The sequence below is a fragment of the Salvelinus sp. IW2-2015 genome, linkage group LG5 (assembly GCF_002910315.2).
Source record: "Salvelinus sp. IW2-2015 linkage group LG5, ASM291031v2, whole genome shotgun sequence".
NCBI classification, from domain to species: Eukaryota; Metazoa; Chordata; class Actinopteri; order Salmoniformes; family Salmonidae; genus Salvelinus; species Salvelinus sp. IW2-2015.
Window position 1 is genome coordinate 32,264,718 of NC_036844.1, and position 20,606 is coordinate 32,285,323.

Genomic DNA, 20,606 nt, shown 5'->3' on the forward strand with positions numbered 1-20,606 from the left:
GCCTCCAATTGCTTCCCACACTTGTGTCAKGTTGGCTGAATGTTGTTGAGCGTGAAAACCCAGCAGTGTTTCAGTTCTTGACACTCTCAAACCAAGGCACTTAAATATTTTGTCTTGSCCATTCACCCTCTGAATGCACACCTAGACAATCCATGTCTCCTCCCCTTCATCTACACTGATTGAAGTGGATTTAACAAGTGACATCAATAAGGGATCATAGCTTTCACCTGGTCAGTTTGTCATGGAAAGAGCAGGTGTTCCTAATGTTTTGTACACTCAGTGTATACGATCAAAGACCGAGACGTCACAGTGGCCATTTAATAAGCGGAACTATTTATTGAGGAATCTTTTCTCTGTTGCTCCTTCCTTGTTGCCATAGAAACGGGAAAGCCGATCTGATTTATGCTAACGTAAACAAGCAGGCAAGCTAACGTTAACCAACTAGCTACCTCAGTGGCACAAAATAAAATTGCATCACAGGATATCCTTGCATTATTAATTGAGGAATATCATATTGGACATGTCTTCAGTCTCACAGATGAAAGAAAAGTAAGTTACATTAGCTAGCTACATGAACGCAAACATTTCAGCTGACGTTACGTCTAGCAATCAAGCAAGCCAGCTAGCAAACGTTAGCAGGATATCAAGCAGGCCAACTTTGCTATCTCTAGCTAGCTAATCGCATTAGCTAAAGAAAACTGGTTGAATCCACATCATTTCAACAACAAAAAATKTATGTAATGACGTTGTATCAACGTAGAAAACGGATTAGATTTGCAAAAAGTATAACATTGAAGGGAATTTCGTATTTTTTCCTAAATCCTATGATATAACGTTAGTGACCTGTTTTGTCGAATTCACATTAGTTGACAATTCAACGAAATCTAAATCAACACTAAGTTAGACGTGGAAATGACGTCTGTGCCCAGTGGGTAAYTTAACTAACGTTATTTGACAGATTTTCTACATAAGCCCAGCAACACTAACGTTAGCTAGGCTAAACTATGGAGTAAAAAGTGTTGCCTTGCTTCAAAACAAATAACGTTACTCTGTCTCTTAACAGCTCTGAGAGCAGTAAATGGTTAGATGCACACTACGATCCAGTGGCCAATCTCTATACTTTTTCATCTTGCATTGGTAAGATCTCACCTTAGCTACCACCAATTTCTAATTTCTGTCACTAGCCTTGTTAAAAGTACATTTGCTCAAGTTTTGTGGATATGTATTTATTAATGTCTATAAATAAATTGTCTATTTCCTCAGACAATTAATTTAACCGGGCCTGTGTATTTATTTTACAGCTCTTGCAGACCTGCATGGGGATGGTGAGAATAAGGTAAGAAGAATGTTGCTACACTTGCTATCAGTGATTTCTTAATCTGCCACTAATCCTTTTTCTCATAGGAAGAAGCTCTTTGTGCATGTTTTTTGGTTGACTCCTTTTGTTCTGTGGGTGCGTGTACGTGTGGTGCTTGATTAGTATGCCTTTGATTTCTGTGTACAAGATGAACATTCTCCTTCTTTCTGTTCTAGTTGGTGGTGGGGGACCTGGGAACTGGTTCATGCAACATGAAGCTGAAGGTGTACCGTGGAACTGGCCTGATGAGTGAGAACACATTGCTCGATCTGCCCACTGGCTTGGTTTCTTTCCTCATGGACCAGCATGAGCCACGCACGCCTGCCATCGCTGTGGCTTCCGGCCCCTTCATCTATGTCTATAAAAACCTGCGGCCCTATTTCAAGTTCACTCTCCCTCCGTTAGAGGTCAATGCCCTGGAACAGGACGTCTGGAACCAGGCAAGGGAGGTGAGTGGAGCTGKAAAGATTTCAGCAAATCAAAAAGATCTCATTTCCCTCTACACTGTTAGAGCAACAACTTTTGAGATGTTTTCAATTTTGACTTGCTGTACTTTTTTATCTGAATTGGCGGGTTTTACGCACCAGCCAAGCTTCTGGGAGAGCACCATGGTTCTCTTCTGATTGGCCTGCTGTACTAACCCTTCTCTTTTCACAAGGARATGATTGACCCATTGAGCTTGAAGGAAATGTTGGAGGGCATCCGGTAAGTTTCTGCTAATAGCATGCGTTGAGTTATGTTCCCAATTGACTGTTGATTTTATTTAATTACCTATGCTTGATTATCTGACCGTCTTTCAAAGATATATATGAAACCATTCAAAAGACTGTACGATGATCAAAACTGGTTACTCTGACAAAATGGCAATATGATCAGGGTCATGGCTATAATTAGTGTTACTCTCCTGCCTTCACCTAGAGACAAAGCTGATGTTCCACTCTCCGTCAGATCTTTGAGGTAACAACTCAGTTAGATAAGTAACTCTGGTTGTTTGTGTGAGTGAAGTGCCTTCTGATACTGGATCAGACTGAAGTGTCATCACCATTGATCTCTTCTATTTGTCAAGGTTCCTCATGTTGGACCCACAAGACACGGAGGCTTTTGTGAACCTTCATAAGGCGCAACCAATACAAAGACAGGTAGCATTCCTCACAGCAGTGATTGACTTGAGCAATGTGACACACACACACACACACACACACACACACACACACACACACACACACACACACACAGTCAACTGTTTGTATGTGCTCTTAGACTGTTATTACATGCATCGGCACCCTGAAGAAGAACATGGCTGATGAGGATGCAGTCAGCTGTCTGGTTATTGGCACTGAGAGTAAAGATGTCTATATCCTGGACCCTGAGGCCTTCACCATCCTCTCCAAGGTCTGTTCAATACATAAAGAGGAATTTACAATGACAGATCAATCATTGGTTCGATGTGATATGGGAGGAAGAGCGTGACAGTGACTATTGTAAGAGGGGCTTTTGCTTCAATTCCATATGCAGATTTGTATGAGACTTAACTTTTTTGTTGTTGAATTATCCAGGTTCAGTCATGTTGTTGAATTCATATGGTTGACTCTCCCCAGTCCCTCTGTTGACATCCATATTCTTGTTGCCACAGATGTCCGTTCCCAGTGCTCCCACTCAAATGGATGTGACTGGTCAGTTTGATGTGGAGTTCCGGATCACTGTGGCCTGTCGCAATGGGAATATCTACATCCTCCGCAGGTATGGCAACCACTGACCAAAAAATACCTTTGTCTCTATCCTTTACAGACTTTACAGCCTGTAAAAATAAATCTGGCAATGTTTTTTTTAGAATCCAATTAATACAGTCCCATTTTACCACATTCTTGCCGGGATAAGCCTTTTATATATCCTGTGCACATGCCAGCAAGTTTAGGAGTGGGAGCATGTGGGAAGTAGGGGTGCTGCAGCACCCCTGAAAAATSTAGAGAATATAATAATATATACAATACYTTTAAAAAATCCTCACAAAAGTAGTGCACTGGYCCTTTACTAGTCCAATATTAGTGGAAGGATATAGCTGTCTGTAGCACGGGTCATTTATCATTTTTTCCTACACTTAGAGTATCTTCATTATGATACCGATAGAAAATAATAGCAATATATATTTTCTAAAACATGTGAGTCTCGTGTTCATATTTCACAACCTCCGCAGGCTTTTGGAGTTGCTTATATGCAATCGAGCAAAATAATAGGCCMACACTTGATTTAGGCTGCATTGTTGCATGCTAAATGTTTCTGATCAATGATAGATGACCCAACTAATAGATGAGCTACCACCTCTACTTATTTGTCCAGCCAGAGAATAACCAAATATACACATGGAGATTCAGTGAAACAAAACCACATTGATTGGTCACAGGCTTTTTGGTTGGGAGTAGGCCTAGGTTACTAAGTGACTACAAGTGAAAGGCAAAATAATCCACTTGTTAAGTAAACTACATGCTGGCAAAATGTTCTGCTCAGTGTTATTAAATGAGCCAACTACACAAGAGGATCATGAGCAGCACTCACCTTAACTTAGCTAACAGTCTAATTGTAGCCTAATATCCAAACAGAGATTTGGTGAAAAGAAAAATGTGACAAATATTTATCAAGAGTCCCCARACTTGTCTCAAAGCAGAGCAAAACGGTGCTAYAATTGTTGAACACACGTTGGGTTCGCCTACTTTATTCCAATATTTTAGTCATTCAGTTATATTTATTCCCACACTAYTTCTTTCTGGATCCATCCAGTTGTGGTTCAGAAAACAGTGCWTGCGGTGGGCAATCCAAAGTGATGGGTGAAGTGACATGCCTCACAAAGGTTACAACTGCCAGGATAGTAGTAACGGGCGCTGCCTAGCAACCATCAAGAGCTCAAGAGCATAATGCATGCCGTTTCCACCTCAGCATTACTAAGTTGTAGGCAGAACTTTACCTCAATCATGACTAGGTCGGTTTGCGGAAATAAAAGTTTTGGCTTTGATACCGACAACACTTGAGATATAAAGAAAAGGTCGGAAAATAGTTAACACATTGGCCTGTCATAGGGACGGTCCTCCCCAAAAACTTGAAGTTTAAACGCATTACATCTGGCCTGAGTGTATTACTGCCAGTCAATGTTTATTTTCAGAGGAAATATGCTCTGTGTTTGCAGAGACTCCCCCAAGCCTAAGTACTGTATTGAGCTGTCTTCTCACCCTGTGGGGCTGGTGAGGATGGGGAAGAGTGTGGTGGTGGGATGTGCCCAGGAGACACTGCAGGGCTTCACACAGAAGGTAGGTAGCACCCTCTCTCACCTACACTCAGTCAATTCAGTAGAAACTGCAGCTGTGTGACGTGATAGTTGGAAGAGGCCTGTGTGTGTGTCTTGTCCTGTCCTCTGTGTCCAGGGGAAGAAGCTGTGGACGGCTTGCCTGCCAGCCCCTGTCACTACCATGGGCGTGATGGACCTCCCCACCAGGGGCTTCCAGGCAGTGTTAGTGGGCCTGGCTAACTGTGAGGTCCACCTCTACAGAGACAAAAACCTCATCAGCACCATCAAGACTCCGGTAAGACACCATGGCTAGACAGGCCAATAGGTTACCAATAGGTTAGTAGCTACTTGGTTCTGATGAAACACTCTTTAGAAACAGATTCCCATGCTTATTTCCTGCTTGTTTTAGTTTTATCTGGACTTGGCACACACAAAAAATATGGCAATGTTTTTGGAAAGATGATTTAGGTTTGCACGCCACTGCCATGATTAGTTGTGACTGTCAGTCCTCTGTTTTCCAGGATGTAGTGACCAGCATTTGTTTTGGGAGATATGGACGAGAAGACGGAACCCTTATAATGACCACCAAAGGTACAGATCACCTGTTCATTTAGGATGGAATCTTGGGATTGGAGGTCCTGTTTAAAAGAGAGTCCTCTAGTCTAGGATGCTTAGTACAATGGACAGATGTTGAAATGAAGTCCCCTGCCTGATTTCAGTGTGTGTTCCTGTGTTTTGTAGGAGGTGGTCTGATAGTAAAGATCCTGAAGAGGACAGCTGTGTTTGATGACAGGGACTCTGCCCCAGGCCCCCCTCTGGCACAAAGCATCCGTCTCAATATCCCCAAGAAGACCAAGCTGTACGTGGACCAAACCATGAGGGAACGAGAGAATGCTGTGGGTACGTATGTCCAACCAGAACTGTAGTCTAGCCTGGCCAGTGGCCACCACCTCCAGACTAAACAATGGTTTGCTTGTTTCTCTGCAGTTTTGGAGAGTTTTGAGGTCTTGGGTTCGTGGGTCAATTTTTTTAATGTTTGGTTTGGGCCATGTGTTTTCCAGCAATGCACAGGGCCTTCCAGATGGACCTGAGTCGTCTGCGTCTGGCTGCAGCGAGGGCCTACGTTAAAGCCCTGGAGTCCAGCCTTACACCCATGTCCTCCAGCCTGTCTGAGCCTCTCAAGATGAACGCAGTGGTGAGTCTGATGTCCTGGTGTCTGAGGGAATGTCAGTGTCTCGAGTAGAATCACAGCCACGGTTTAGCACACAGTCAGAACTCCTGGTTGGGTCTCTCTCATCCTGTCTGTGTTTTAGGTGCAGGGCCTGGGCCCGTCCTTCAAGCTAACTCTGAACATCCAGAACACAGCCGCATGCCGCCCTGTCATGAACTTGGCCATCAGCTTTCTGTATGACGAGAGCCTGTATAGTATGAAGACAGCCTTCTTCAAGGTGACCTTCCTTTTAACCCATCATATATCATCACATGACCAGTGATATTTACTGTACACCTCACTAATGTCGCTGGGTAGTTTCTATACATTTTCTATACAGGTATATCTCACTAGTCACCCCCAAAGCCATTTTCTCCTTTGGCCACCTTTCCTTCCAGTTCTCTGCTGCCAATGACTGGAACGAACTGCAAAAATCACTGAAGCTGGAGACTCATATCTCCCTCACTAGCTTTAAGCACCAGCTGTCAGAGCAGCTCACAGATCACTGCACCTGTGCGTAGCCCATCTGTAAATAGCCCATCCAATCTATCTCATCCCCARACTGTATTTATTTATWTATCTTGCTCTTTTGTACCCCAGTATCTCTACTTGCACACTCATCTTCTGCACATCTATCACTCCAATGTTTAATTGGTATATTGTAATTACTTCGCTACCATGGCCTATTTATTGCCTTACCTCCCTTATCTTACCTCATTTGCACACACTGTATATAGACTTTTTCTACTGTATTATTGACTATATGTTTGTTTATTCCATGTGTAACTGTGTTTGTGTTGAACTGCTTTGCTTTATTCTTGGCCAGGTCGCAGTTGTAAATGAGAACTTGTTCTCAACTGGCCTACCTGGTTAAATAAATGTGAAATAAATAAAATAATGTTTTTTGTTCACTTTGGCTAGTAGCCGGAATATTATTGAATGTGTTCACTCTCCACAGATCCCCCTACTGGTTCCTGGGCTCAACTATCCTATTGACACATTTGTGGAGTGCCTGAGTGATAAAGGAATCTCTGACATCATTAAAGTATGCATTTCATTTCTCTGTTACTCTATATTTCCATTAGGGAACTTCACTGTGTAGCCATTTCAGTGCCTCCTTGAACATAAAACCTATGTGAAAGTAGAAGGTAAGCTGTTGTTGACACGCATTGTGTAATTACAGGTGTTTGTGCTGCGAGAGGGCAAGAGTGCACCCCTGCTGACTGCACATATCAACATGCCCGTCAGTGAGGGACTGGCACTCAACTGAGGGAGAGAGAGAGAGCGAGCAGCATCTTTAGGCCCTGGGCTGGCCTCTATGCTCTCACCCTGTGCTTCTACCGCCCTCTAGTGGCAGGGCTGACTCGAGGTGACTGGGACGTTAACAGGATCAGCTTGTGTTGGCCCCAGAGGTGGTTAAAAGCCATGTGTAGCATATGTACGGTAGGACAGGAAGTAGGGCTATTTGTCCTTAGAGGGAACTCCATAGAGAYAAATGGGTCTACGATTGTATCACAGGATTTAAAATCCAAACATAAGTMAAATGGTAAGCTGTGTGTTGGTGGATAGAGATGTCAGGACAATTATGGTAGTTATGAATACAAGTGTATAAAGTCATTATATATAAATCAGCATTATTTATTGCTCTTTAAAGTTTGTTAAATAATTGCCGGAAAAAAACAGATGTGCTGCTAATTTGTTAATGTTCAGATTATGACATGTTCAGAGAACAGATGTTCAGAGAATTCATTGCACTTTATTTTCAAAAATGAAAGATAACAAAAATCCATACATTCCTGAGAAGTGCAGCAGTATCCAGAAAGAGTTGGCTTTTCAAACACTTTAAATGTATTTAATAAAACCTTTTAAAATTGCTTTTATTTTCACTCCACATTTCAAGGCATTTTTGTTATTGAGGTTAGAATCTGTTTTTTTATTCTCTTCAAACTAAGGCTTTACATTATTGACTTATGTCAGAATATAAATCCAACAACTTGTTTAAAAAAACAAAATAAAAATCACTGATCACTGTTTCTTAAATATTTTTATAAAATGAAKGTCAAGCACCGGGAACATTCAAAAGCATTTGTGTTCTCTACCTGTTTTAGAACCACAACTAGTCACATTTAAGACAATATTCTATGGCCGTTGGAGTCGGGGTGACGCCACCAACACAAGCAGTAGCAGGCCAGGGCCATCCATCTGTCTAGGCAAACATGGTGAGGGAGATCCACTAAAGGAAAGAGAGCAAAGATTCAACACCTCATAACACATTTAACAGCTTAAAGTAGTCACACTTCGATGACACCACTAAAACATTGATAGAGAAAGTAACTGTTGTGTCRGGGCTCAAAAGCAGTGTTTGATGTTAACACTCCACAAGCTACACTCCCTCAATTAGAAGGCTGTGTTTCTGATGGTGGTGACATACCTGGAAGAAGCTGAAGGAAACCACCCCATCTACATCAGTGTCCATTTCTTTAAAGGTCTCTAGAATGGTGAACAGAGAGCAGTTTCTTCAGTCTACTGGTGTTAGTAGCATTATGACATGTATCACTGCTGTATTCAAGGTGAAGTCCACTCACTGAACATGGTCTCCAGACGGATGAGACAGTTGACAAAGTTATCAAAGTCCACATTCAGGTCTTCCTTTGAGTAGCGTAGGATGATGAGTTGGAACAAGTGGTTGGTCAACTTGAAGCCTGACGTAGAGAAAGGGAGAGTGGGTGAACAGCACATCAAACAGCTCTTATGATCTCTCACCTAGACAACTAGTCTTGTCAGCAAAACTATTTTAGGCTTTTTGCCTGCTTACACAAAGGGGTAGCTTGTCATGGTAGTACTAGGTAGAGACTTGTCTCCTGTTGGATAAAGTGACCAGGGGCAGAGCTGGTCATGTTATTGTGCACTTAAAAGGACTCAATACGTATTGCGGAAGTTCAACGTTACAGTTAGATTGAAATTTAAAGGCAATGTTCTCACGTTAGAGGAGACTGCATTCACAGTAAACACACAGTAACTCTGCGCTGGTTATATTATTGTGCTTTATACATTTTGTGAGGATGCTACTAGAACAAGAATAAAATGGTACCAGCTGATTCCAGTGCCATCCGCATTTCATAGGAGCTCATGGTGCCAGATTTATCCAGGTCAAACTTCCTAAACACAGTCTGAAGTGGTGGAGGAGAGGGAGAGAAGAGTGGAGAGAGGTTATTTACAAATGTTGGCAACAGCAAGCATGGTGTGGAAATCATACACAACAATAGCTTGAAAATCTCAGAGGTCTATTTAGAAGAGTAGGACATGTTCGACTCACCAGGTACCGTTTGATCTTCTCCCACAGCACATGGAACTCTGTCAAGCCCAGCTTCCCAGTGCCGGTGGTCTGTCAAATCAATGTCAAGGACAGAGAGGAATAAAGAGGAAGCACAGTGATAGTTGACACACATCAGGGTGGGTATAAAGAAGGTGTAATTAAAGATACATCCATGAGAGTTATCATGCAACGACACGCCTCCTTCCCAAAGCCGTCTGTCTTCAGGTCCTTATCTGTGACACAAAAAGTGACAGTGAACACACCATACAAGTCTTACCTCACATGCCTTTTCCCTTTAACCAAAAGAGATGCCAGTATAACAGACTCACGCTTGCTGATGATTCTGTTTAGGATGGTCTGAAGCTTGGAGGCACTGATCTCCATTTCCTGTGAGAATAAAATAAAGTAAGAAAGGACTACAAGTACCATGTATCCCGCCAAAAATGTAGTTTTCTCTCACCGCTCCAGCGAGCTGTCTGAAGAGACCCTTGAAGCCTGCATCAATCTGGCTCTCGTCCAGCTCTACCTGCAGCAGACGAACACAGACAGTTGACCATTTCTGTCATCTGTACAACTGTGGTATACTGATTAGTCAATAGATTAATCTTGGTTTGAATTAGTTCAAAATCATTTCTCACCTCCTCAGGCAGATCAGCTGTGATGTCATCATCCAGTTCCCTGTTAGGAGAGGATCAAGTCTTTAGCCAGTTTCATTGGCTTGAGCTTTTCATATGTCTCTCTCTCCCTCTGTCCTACCCACCCCACCCCACCACCATTCACTCACTGGGAGTCAGCTGGCTTTTCAGAGAACACCCTGAGCACAAAGTCTCCGTCCTTCTGGGGCTCAAAGGTGGAGGGGATGACGATATACTCTCCCTGGGGCAGGCAGAAGCGGGTGCTGACCTCTCTCAGGTTGATGAAGAGCTCTGACCGGGCACTGGAGCCGTGGGTCAGGAAGAAGTCCCTCTTTAGATGCACCCCGGCCTGACCTGTAAACTGTCCAGGAGAGAGGAGGAGAGGAAAGGAACAGCGAAAGGAGAGAAGGAAAGAGGATGATAGGAGATAGTACAGAAATGAGAGGACCAATATTTGTGGGTAGAGATTGCTGTTATGGTCTCATGCAGAGATGGACTCCTAGCATTACCAGAATGGGTCATACCTCTTCTGGAACCTAGAAGAGAGAAAGAAAGGTATTTAAGTCACAGCATTCGTACAGATTCTTAACTTCACTGTTACCAAATACAAATAATTACTGAAGTAAATATCTTGCCTCATAGATGGTGAATCCAATGGTCTCCATGTCTTTCCCCTCACGCCGTTGCCGACGACGATCCTTCTGCATCAACGCCACCAGGAAGCTGCAACCTGATTGGCCATCTGTGTCTGGGTGCTGAAGGGCCACTTTGAATTGAGGGTTGAGCCAGAACGTTGCTGTAGAGAAGATGGGAAAACATAAAAACCCTAATCTATTACTCCTTGTCCCCCTTCTCTCTCAATTCATTATCCTAATGTACCTGGGTAGTTCCTGCAGCCCCCTGCAGTGCTGCCTCTCCTCCACTCTCCAGGGTAGAGCGCTGAGCTCCACTTCTTCACTTGGCTGGCCTGCAGGGCGTCTGCTGTCAGATTACAGATCTCCAAACGGCTGAACTCACGCAGAAAGTCACGGAATGACATCCTGTGTGGGAGGGTTTATGGGAGAGGCAGAGAGACTGGTTTTGAGGCTACTATTAGCTTAATATTGTGTTAGGATAAAAATATAAAATATTTAAAAACTCTTGACAAACTACTTACCAGAACTCGCCATCTTCGCTACGGTTGTACAATCTAGCTCTGACCGATGGGTCAACTCCAGCCCACTCTCTTGAACTGAAACCACAAAGAAAGACTGACACATCTCTTAAAATACATGTCACCAGCCCAAGTTGACTCAAGACTGAACTTTTCCTGAATTAACTCTTACCCAATTTTCCTCCACCTTATTCCCCTCTAGTTATCTCACCTCTTATCTCTCCCTCTCCCTCCCCCTCTTCTCTCACTTGTCACTCCAGGCTCCGGTCCACTCCATCTCTCCCCAGGGGTTCCTGATCCGCAGGAGCTTGGTGGGACTTCCTTTAAACTCCACCTAGCCAATAAGCATGAGGTGCTGTCTGTGATATAACTATATGTGTATTGTTAATCAAAACTTTAATTAGCCAGGTCATTCTCTCACCTCCTCCACACCTGTCACAGAGTAGGCATGGCCTTTCACCAGCTTCTTGAATGTCACCGCCTCCATCTCGAAAACACCAGAGATCTGAAAGAATTAGAGAATTATTTTGTACAGGATCTATATCACACAAACAAGTTGTTTCTTAAAGAAAAGTGTTTGTGTGGTATGTGTGTGTTTATGTAGAAGGCCAGCATCCCGGAGTCACCTCTTTACTGTTGACGTTGAGACTGGTGTTTTGCAGGTACTGTTTAATGAAGATGCCAATTGAGGACTTGTGAGGAATCTGTTTCTCAAACTAGACACTCTAATGTACTTGTCCTCTTGCTCAGTTTTGCACCGGGGCCTCCCACTCCTCTTTCTATTCTGGTTAGAGCCAGTTTGCTCTGTTCCGTGAAGGGAGTAGTATGCAGCGTTGTACGAGATCTTTAGTTTTTTGGCAATTTCTCGCATGGAATAGCCTTCATTTCTCAGAACAAGAATAGGCTGACGAGTTTCAGAAGAAAGTTCTTTGTTTCTGGCCATTTTGAGCCTGTAATCGAACCCACAAATGCTGATGCTCCAGATACTCAACTAGTCTAAAGAAGGCCAGTTTTATTGCTTCTTTTCTTTAATCAGAACACCAGTTTTCAGCTGTGCTAACATCATTGCAAAAGGGTTTTCTAATGATCAATTAGCATTTTATAATGATAAACTTGAATTAGCTAACACAGCGTGCCATTGGAACACAAGAGTGATGGTTGCTGATAATGGGCCTCTGTACGCCTATGTAGTTATTCCATAAAAAATCTGCATTTTCCAGCTACAATAGTCATTTACAACATTACRAATGTCTACACTGTATTTCCAATCAATCTGATATTATTTTAGTGGACAATTTTTTTTTGCTTTTCTTTCAAAAACAAGGACATTTCTAAGTGACCACAAACTCTTGAACAGTGTATGTGAATGCGTTTTAACTATACTTGTGGGGATCAGAAGTCCCCACAAGAATAATAAACAAACACAAATTTGACCATCTGGGGACATTTTGTTAGTTCCCACAAGGTCAAATGCTATTTCTAGGGGGTTACGGTTAGAATTAGTGTTAGGGTTAGAATAAGGTTTAGGGTTAGAAGCTAGGGTTAAGGTTAGTTTTTCAGTTTAGGGTTAGGTTTAGGGGTTAGGGAAAATAGGATTTTGAATGGGACTGAATTGTGTGTCCCCACAAGGTTAGTTATACAAGACTGTGCGTGCGTGCGTGTGGTGTGTGTTGCTAACATCTATGGAGCATCCCAGAAGGGAACCTCGCTCCACTGCTCTACTGATTATGCTGAACAGGTCTGGATGGGCCTTCTTCAGGTCAAACATCTCTGTCACGCCCCCTGTGAAGTCCTCAAACCCCTCCGATGTACTGCCCCCTGAGAGGGCCTCGTAACAGCCATTGAGCCTGCAACACAGACAGACAGACAGTGGTGTCTCGTAGCAGCCATACAGTTCTGTTATAACAATTTGTTATGTTGTGTCTGTACAGTAAATTGTCTTTCTCTCGCCATCCATTGTCCTTACTTTGCGTAGGCCTTCTCCAGCAGGGCGCTCCAGAACTCAGCCCCCTCTGCTGAGTGGAGAAACAGCAGCTTCCCATCCTTCACTGGCAGCCTGTCATCAATCACCACATCCACCCACTCCCCAAACTGCCAGAACTACACACCAGGTGCACATGGGAAACAAGCAAAACTGCTACAAAATAGTCTTTGGTATACACACCATATAAATGCAGTAATGTACAACTTCTGTGATTTAAGGATGGTTGTGTTTACTATGCTGCATTCATTGCTGGGAGAGGCTCTGCTGCAGACCTCTCTGCATACTGCAGTGCACAGAGTCAGGTTGCCAGGGACAGAGGAGATTGCTTGGCAACAAGACAATTGCAGTTCAACTGACTCCCCAGAGTGTTTGTCCAAAACCAAAGAGGTAAAACAACCGCTGTGCTCTTTTTTTTTAGCCTCTGGTGCTAAGTGAGTGCCCCAGATCTTTATCCCTTGTCCCTCTCTTTGGGTGGCATGCTAAAGGGGCTAGACTGGCTGGTGGGCTGTGGGACTGGCTCCCTGTAGGAATCTGGCAGCAGGGTGCTTTAGCAGCAGGGTGCTTTAGCAGCCCTTTCTGAGTGACACGCTGTTTACGTCCACCTATAAATACTGGCAGTAAATATAGCTGCATGCATGCAGCCTGTGGGGACAAGACTGACTGGAGGAGTTGGGGGATGTGGGGCAGTGGCACTCCCAACACTGTGCTGGGTAGTGGGGAATTTAGGGTGGAGGGCCAGATCAGTTACAGTAGCTAGTTTATTGTAAAGGTCTGTGCATTTGGGTGTACAGTCTACTGAAATAAAGGGCATTAAGTCACAGCAGACAAACTGGATATTGAGCTGGAGATGGGTCAAATATTTCAATATGTGGGAAAACAGGAGTAGCTCTGGACAGGACAGATATAGACGGGTAAAAGTGGTAAGGACTGATAGGAGTGGTACAGGGGAAGGTAGTGAAGTGTAGAAGTACCTGGAAGTGAAAGATCCCAGCATACTGTTGYTGGAAGCTCTGCCCATGGGGCACCACCCGATGTAGTAGAGTCTCATTCAGTGTGAGTGAAGCAATCGCTGCCAGCAGCCAACAGTCACCTGGCCCACAAAATATACCACATGACATGACACCTACCACATGACAATACGTTAGGTGTGCCTAAATAACTTAGCTATGATAATCAAATCGTGGTTTGAGAAAACTCAACTTTGAGAAAAGTAGGGGTATTGTCATCATGTAAGTCTCCGTTTCTCTGTTTATCTATCAGTTCATGTCCTTTCGTCACCATTGCACATAAGAGTCCCAAAGCCCAGCTCCATAGCACAGTAGCGCAGAGGTTGTGCACACTGTGGGCAATCTGAACTCACCCAGAGCTCCCTGGCAGACGTCTGTGCGCGTGGCTCCGTCTACGATGAAGTGAGGGTCAGAGCAGAACTCCTGAGGAACACAGAGAGTTTCTACGGGTGAGACAAGTATCAAGATGGATAGGAGCATCTCTGCTGTAGAAAGTCAAACCTGCAGATGTATCTCTCCCTCACCGTGGGGCGCATCCATCGGACCCCCTGTGTCTTTGTAGAGTGTGACCCCAGCTCCTTGAAGCCCAGCGACGAGAGCTGAGCAGGGAATGCATCATCCTCAAACAGCCGTCTGCTCTGCAGACTGTGGGACCGGAGATATTCAAAGTCTTGGCCTAAGAACTTCAGGGCCTTGTCATTCTGACCGATGCCCTCATTGCGGTCCCACTGGCTCCTCAAACGAGCAGCCACTCCAGAGGCAAACACACGTTCAATAACATGCTCCATCACCTGCTCCATAGCCTACTCCCCAACTCCACTCAACAAACAGCTGAATAAGGCAAAAATGGATAATATGTTATAATTGATGAAACAGTGCTTACACACACACACACACACACACACACACACACACACACACACACATTCACAGAGAGAGAGAGAGAGTAACAAAACAGTTATACTCATATTATAGTTAATGTATTTTTTAACACGTTGGGTAAATCTCAGGCAAATCCTATAAAGTGTTCACCACTTATTGACTGAATGCATCAGATTATTGATAACAAAAGCGACTCAATGCATTTTTGCGAGTGTACAAACACAAATGCATCCTTCCATTCCTATTTGTCATATATTCCAAAAACAATATATATTTTTTAAATACCTTACAGACGTGTTTACGCCGAGATGTTTTGACCGCCACTGTTAAATGCCTCGCCGTGCTTCATTGAACTAAAAGCTGGGTTGGTTTTCTGGCTGCCACTCAGATTCTCCCAACGACCGGCCCATGGAAGATTCCTCTAGGCCTGCGCAAAGCATTTTGCATTACTCAGCACATATCTTGCGAATTCAACAAAAGAAAACGTGTTTGATGAGAYGTGCTTTTCCATACACACACACCAAATTAAATTATATAGCCCAAGTATATTCGAAGATATGAGGTGCAATTTAGCAGGTGGCCTAACTTGATTTGAAACGYATTTGTCAGTCGAATTCATCTAATTAAGGCCACTGAATAAGCATGGACCATGTAAATATARGAAGTCGTTTTAATGTACATGTTTCTGTGAATCCCCTCTTTGCTGTTTACAACAGAACTTCACAAAAAGTCTGGCATCAGCTGAGTTGTTTTACTGTAACAATGCCTCCATCTAGTGGCAATAGATCAGTCATACAGTAACACGAAAAACCAAGTAGGTCTACACTGTAAAATGTTGTTATTTTGACACAATAAATCTAACAGTAAAGTACCATATTAATTATTTACAGTAAATTGCAATGTACTCTGTGGGATTTTAGCCGTAAATAGTGCATGATACCGTACATTCTAAAGATGTACACTTCTACCCATATAGGCCTGGTACCCATATGGTTGAAAATGGCAGATGTTGAAACATTTTACCTTTATTTATTTAACAACCTTTCGGTTAATAGGCCAACGCTCGAACCACTAGGCTYCCTACCGCCCCAAACATAGTGTCTGAACAGTAACATACTATAAATGACGTCAGAGCTCAGGCCGCGTTTCACAGCTCTGTATGGGTTTTGACTGACTGACTGACAGCAGTTCTGAATGTGAGCAGCGCGCGATACGAACATCTCTCCTATCCCTTCTGGTAATTGGGCAACTTTTGCAAACGTTTTCTTGTCTGAGTAAGGGAAATGCTGTAAATTAAAATMACTTGATATATTTCGAAAGATGAGACGTTGAAGAATAATAAATAACGCTTTGATGTCATTCAAGCAAMCCTTCACATTTCCATATCATAAAACTCATGTCATATACAGTGTCAACGTTTATGATCACTATGTTTYATGGACAGTTACAAGACGACATGGTATCACCCTGGGTTGTTATGAACAAATGAACAAATAAGCCTATGATTGTTTATTGTGAAGAACATTTGCAGCGGCACACGCACCTGAATGCACTCATGACTCCTTTCTGTGCGRACCATAATTACGATTTGTTTCTTTGAATTGCCTTGTGAAAGCCTAACACTGTAAGATCCTATTTTATAACTTAGCCAGTGATGTTGCCAATAGAAGAACATTTAAAATCATGCCCACCTGACCTAGATTGATTTATAATGGGCCGTTTTMGGATTGCGTAAACAACAACAGTAATTGTGTGATGGCGGGGATGCAGYGCTGTGTTCCATACAAAACAACTACAAGTGTGCTTGCTCTAGTTCCTCAAAGGCAGAGCTAGAAGTAAAAGTACCCAATAATTGAAGACTTCTTTGAGTCATAAAGGGGCATGAAAATTATTTAGGAACTGTGCACACTCTGGAGAGGAGTGTGGCCACTAGGAGACCAGTTAGTCCTCTCACTCAAACCCTTGTTATTTTTTGTCTTATGTTGCCCTACCCCACATTTTCCAGGAATAGTATTATCATGTTGCTGAATGTATCCAGACTATTTTGTTATCAACAAATGCGTTGAAAAGTACAGTAAATGTAAAATGCATATAAAAACAACAGTGTAATGTTTGGATTCCGTCTTGTGTCAGGTGAACTGTTGTGTCCTCACCTTTGGTCTAATAATTTRCCCATTAGCTCCAAACAGTTCCCTTTCAATTGCTGCCATGGTTATGCATATTCTTTAAATATTTCTTCTGTAAGAAACATTTCAATTTAGCCCMKTCCATATAGGCCAATTCCAACAAGTGTAAAGGGAAGTACAGTACATTACTGTAACCGCACATCATTATGGGATGGGCAACTGGCAACTTTTTCAACATTCTGAGTGATAGGATGGAGTGACATCAAGGTCTGAAGTGYACAAACCAAACAAGGTGTCTACATTTATTTAAATGATTTACAAAGCGAATTACAATGAATATTACTCTGTTATGAAAATTTTTGATTTATACAGTAAATGTGTACATTTATCAACACTAAAATACTGTAAAGCATTATTCTGCAGCATACTCAAAATTATGGTGCACTGTGGGAAAATGAAATAATTGCTGTATTTCGAAAGATACTGTAATTCCACCCCACAGTACCGTACCCTATTTTTGGAGTGCCAATAACCTTTTGACCACTAGTTGTTGTGTGGTATTGTTGTGTCTGGCTTATTAACATATTTTGAGGTATGCGTTGTGACAGGCTACATTTGTGCCACCRGTTACTGAGAGTACTATACCAATTTACTGTAGGTGTACTGTAGTTGTGCCACAACAATTAAATGTGTATAGGGGACAGATTGGAGTGGCAGCAAGTCTCAAACCATTAGGGATAGTTCACCCAAATGACACAATTATCCTGTAAGCAGTCTATGGACAAGGTATGACAGCAAMCTATGCTTTGGTTTACTTTCTCTMGCACTGTTTCCAAATCATTAAAAAGTATCTAAAATGTATTGTGAWGTGCACCAAAGTAACTTATAGATGATTTGAACATGATGTGCAGAAAATGCTAATATCGGTCCCATGACTTGAATGGGATTTGTGCCAACAAATGCTAAAACATTAGCATTTGGAAACAGTGCCAAGGAAACTTAACCAAAGCATGGATTGCTGTCATACCTTGTKCATAGACTGCTTACAGGGTAAGGAAACCAATGTCATCTTGTAATTTGGGTGGACTATTCCTTTAATGGTTCAGTATTTGCCATGTCCTTTGGTCTGTTTTGCCCTGTAGTCACTGCCAGTTTTTAAGCCTTTGTATAGGCCTCTCGAAGTGTGTTAGAGACCTTAACAAAGGCTTCCAAACTGGCATTCATTGATATTCTGTAATGTGTAAAAACATGACCTACAAGCCAACCTGCTTGCACCAAACAGGCTTATATTTTGGGTTCTAGTGGGGTGTGACAGTTGAACTAAGCTCATGAGCATTTATAAGTTATATTCTTCAAGAATCAATGGGTTTATATCATCAATTTAAAAGTTTAAAAAATGCAAGTAGCAATCGCAGATTGCCCTTTATATAGGAAGAGGACATTCAACTCTATAAGGATAACAACATTTGGAGGACCATGGTCATGAAGAAGAAGCATCATGAGGTGCAAAATCATGATTGACCAGGATGTAAAGGCTCCAAATCAACATATCCCTGAGCAGTTGGGCAGGCAGGGTACCAWACACAGCTGCTCCTAAACCCCACAGGAAGACAACATGCTGTCAGAATAAATAATTATACAGCACATACTGAGTAGAAGCAACATAAACGATTGGCTAATTATTACTTCTGCCTACGTACGCCTACGGAGTACGGACTGCTGCTGAGCCGGGCCTACACTTCCATTATGAATAATAGATTATGGCAATGTTACATTTATGAATATTGTTAAATGTATTACTCTTCTTTTTAAAATAGCAGTTTGTAATGATTTGGGTGAATTCACTATTCTAAAACCTTGACCTTGTGTAACCTCCTATACCAAGACATGATGTACTCAGGGATACATCCTCTGCTGATACCTACTAAGTCTCCTGATTTATTCACTACAGTGCTACAAAACAACACTAGTGTGACTGTCACATAGCTAGCCTGTCAAACTAAAGATTACTTTACCATCTAGTTAAATCTCTCTTACTACACTGTAAGATCCATTACAAGTTTAAGGTAAGCAATAGCTGAAGGAACCCAGAGTAATCAGGTTTGTCATTCCAGTTCATATAGTCTGCAGATGTGTTCTCTTGCATCTCCCAGTATCAGGTTACACTGAATGTAACAGAGCCCTACCGTCGGATGCACAATGAGAACCAAGTAGAACAAAAGGCATGTAACTCAATAGAAGCTAGGCTACTCTTGGTGGCAGCTCATTACAATCCAGGCTACTACCACATTCATCCCTGTCACTCTGAACATGTTCCAGCTTATTCTGTCGGTGCTTGAAGAAGCCTGTAGTTCTTAGCTCACATTATATTATTTTTATCGTCTGTATATCATATTTATCGTCTGTATATCCTGTTTATTGTCTGTATATCCTATTTATCGTCTGTATATCCTATGTATCGTCTGTCTGTATATCCTGTTTATCGTCTGTATATCCTGTTTATCGTCTGTATATCCTGTTTATCGTCTGTATATCCTATGTATCGTCTGTCTGTATATCCTGTTTATCGTCTTTATATTCTGTTTATTGTCTGTATATCCTAATTATCGTCTGTATATCCTGTTTATCGTCTGTATATTCTGTTTATCAACTCAAATTGTATTAATCACATGCGCAGAATACAACAGTGAAATGCTTACTTACAAGCCCCTAACCAACAATGTAGTTTAAAAAAATACAAATAAGAATAAGAAATAAAAGGAACAAGTAATTAAAGAGCAGCAGTAAAGTAAAAATAGTGAGACTATATACAGGGAGTACAGGTACAGAGTCAATGTGCGGGGGCACCGGTTAGTCGGGGTAATTGAGGCAATATGTACATGTAGGTAGAGTTATTAAAGTGACTCTACACAGATAACAGAGAGTAGCAGCGGCGTAAAAGAGGGGGGGGGGTAATGCAAATAGTCTGGGTAGCCATTTGATTAGAATTGGCGCTCCGGTACCGCTTGCCATGCGGTAGCAGAGAGAACAGCCTAAGACTAGGGTGGCTGGAGTCTTTGACAATTTTTAGGGCCTTCCTCTGACACCGCCTGGTATAGACGTCCTGGATGGCAGGAAGCTTGGCCCCAGTGATGTACTGGGCCGTACGCACTACCCTCTGTAGTGCCTTGCGGGTCGGAGGCCGAGCAGTTGCCATACCAGGCAGTGATGCAACCAGTCAGGATGCTCTCAATGGTGCAGCTGTAGAAACTTTTGAGGATCTGAGGACCCATGCCAAATCTTTCCAATCTCCTGAGGGGGAATAGGTTTTGTCGTGCTCTCTTGACGACTGTCTTGGTGTACTTGGACCATGTTAGTTTGTTGGTGATGTGGATACCAAGGAACTTGAAGCTCTCAACCTGCTCCACTACAGCCCCGTCGATGAGAATGGGGGCGTGCTCGGTCTTCCTTTTCCTGTAGTCCACAATCATCTTCTTTGTCTTGATTACGCTGAGGCTTTGTTCTTGTCCTGGCACCACACGGCCAGGTCTCTGACCTCCTCCCTATAGGCTGTCTCGTCTTTGTTTGTGATCAGGCATACCACTGTTGTGTCATCAGCAAATTTAATGATGGTGTAGGAGTCATGCCGTGCCGTGCAGTCATGAGTGAACAGGGAGTAC

General features: G+C 42.7%; 2 protein-coding genes across 6 annotated transcripts; one reads left to right on the plus strand and one right to left on the minus strand.

Moving 5' to 3' along the window:
• Positions 1-420: 420 nt before the first annotated feature.
• Positions 421-7,718, plus strand: bbs1 (Bardet-Biedl syndrome 1). 5 transcript variants are annotated; one of them, XM_070443707.1, is made up of 18 exons: positions 470-549; positions 867-932; positions 1,064-1,137; positions 1,302-1,336; positions 1,534-1,806; positions 2,016-2,062; positions 2,276-2,314; positions 2,424-2,496; positions 2,618-2,749; positions 2,991-3,097; positions 4,536-4,656; positions 4,732-4,929; positions 5,156-5,225; positions 5,376-5,534; positions 5,696-5,829; positions 5,948-6,082; positions 6,803-6,889; positions 7,028-7,718. In XM_070443707.1, exons 2-18 carry the CDS (start codon positions 913-915, stop codon positions 7,112-7,114), a joined length of 1,791 nt encoding a protein of 596 aa, XP_070299808.1. In that variant the 5' UTR covers positions 470-549; positions 867-912; the 3' UTR covers positions 7,115-7,718. The 5 variants fall into 5 exon arrangements, with proteins under 5 accessions (XP_070299807.1, XP_023843979.1, XP_070299810.1 ...); XM_070443706.1 differs by lacking the exon at positions 867-932 and having other exon boundaries at positions 421-549; XM_023988211.2 differs by lacking the exon at positions 867-932 and having other exon boundaries at positions 421-549; positions 4,771-4,929.
• Positions 7,581-15,196, minus strand: si:dkeyp-50d11.2 (calpain-1 catalytic subunit). Its single transcript, XM_023988210.2, has 22 exons — positions 15,107-15,196; positions 14,464-14,770; positions 14,293-14,362; positions 13,904-14,022; positions 12,915-13,048; positions 12,627-12,795; positions 11,370-11,453; positions 11,197-11,282; positions 10,952-11,026; positions 10,675-10,835; positions 10,431-10,591; positions 10,320-10,331; positions 9,945-10,156; positions 9,799-9,838; positions 9,621-9,686; positions 9,490-9,547; positions 9,329-9,393; positions 9,161-9,229; positions 8,936-9,014; positions 8,430-8,546; positions 8,276-8,334; positions 7,581-8,077 (listed from the first exon to the last, which is right to left on the minus strand). Exons 2-22 carry the CDS (start codon positions 14,737-14,739, stop codon positions 8,051-8,053), a joined length of 2,139 nt encoding a protein of 712 aa, XP_023843978.1. The 5' UTR covers positions 14,740-14,770; positions 15,107-15,196; the 3' UTR covers positions 7,581-8,050.
• Between the last annotated feature and the right edge of the window lie 5,410 nt (positions 15,197-20,606).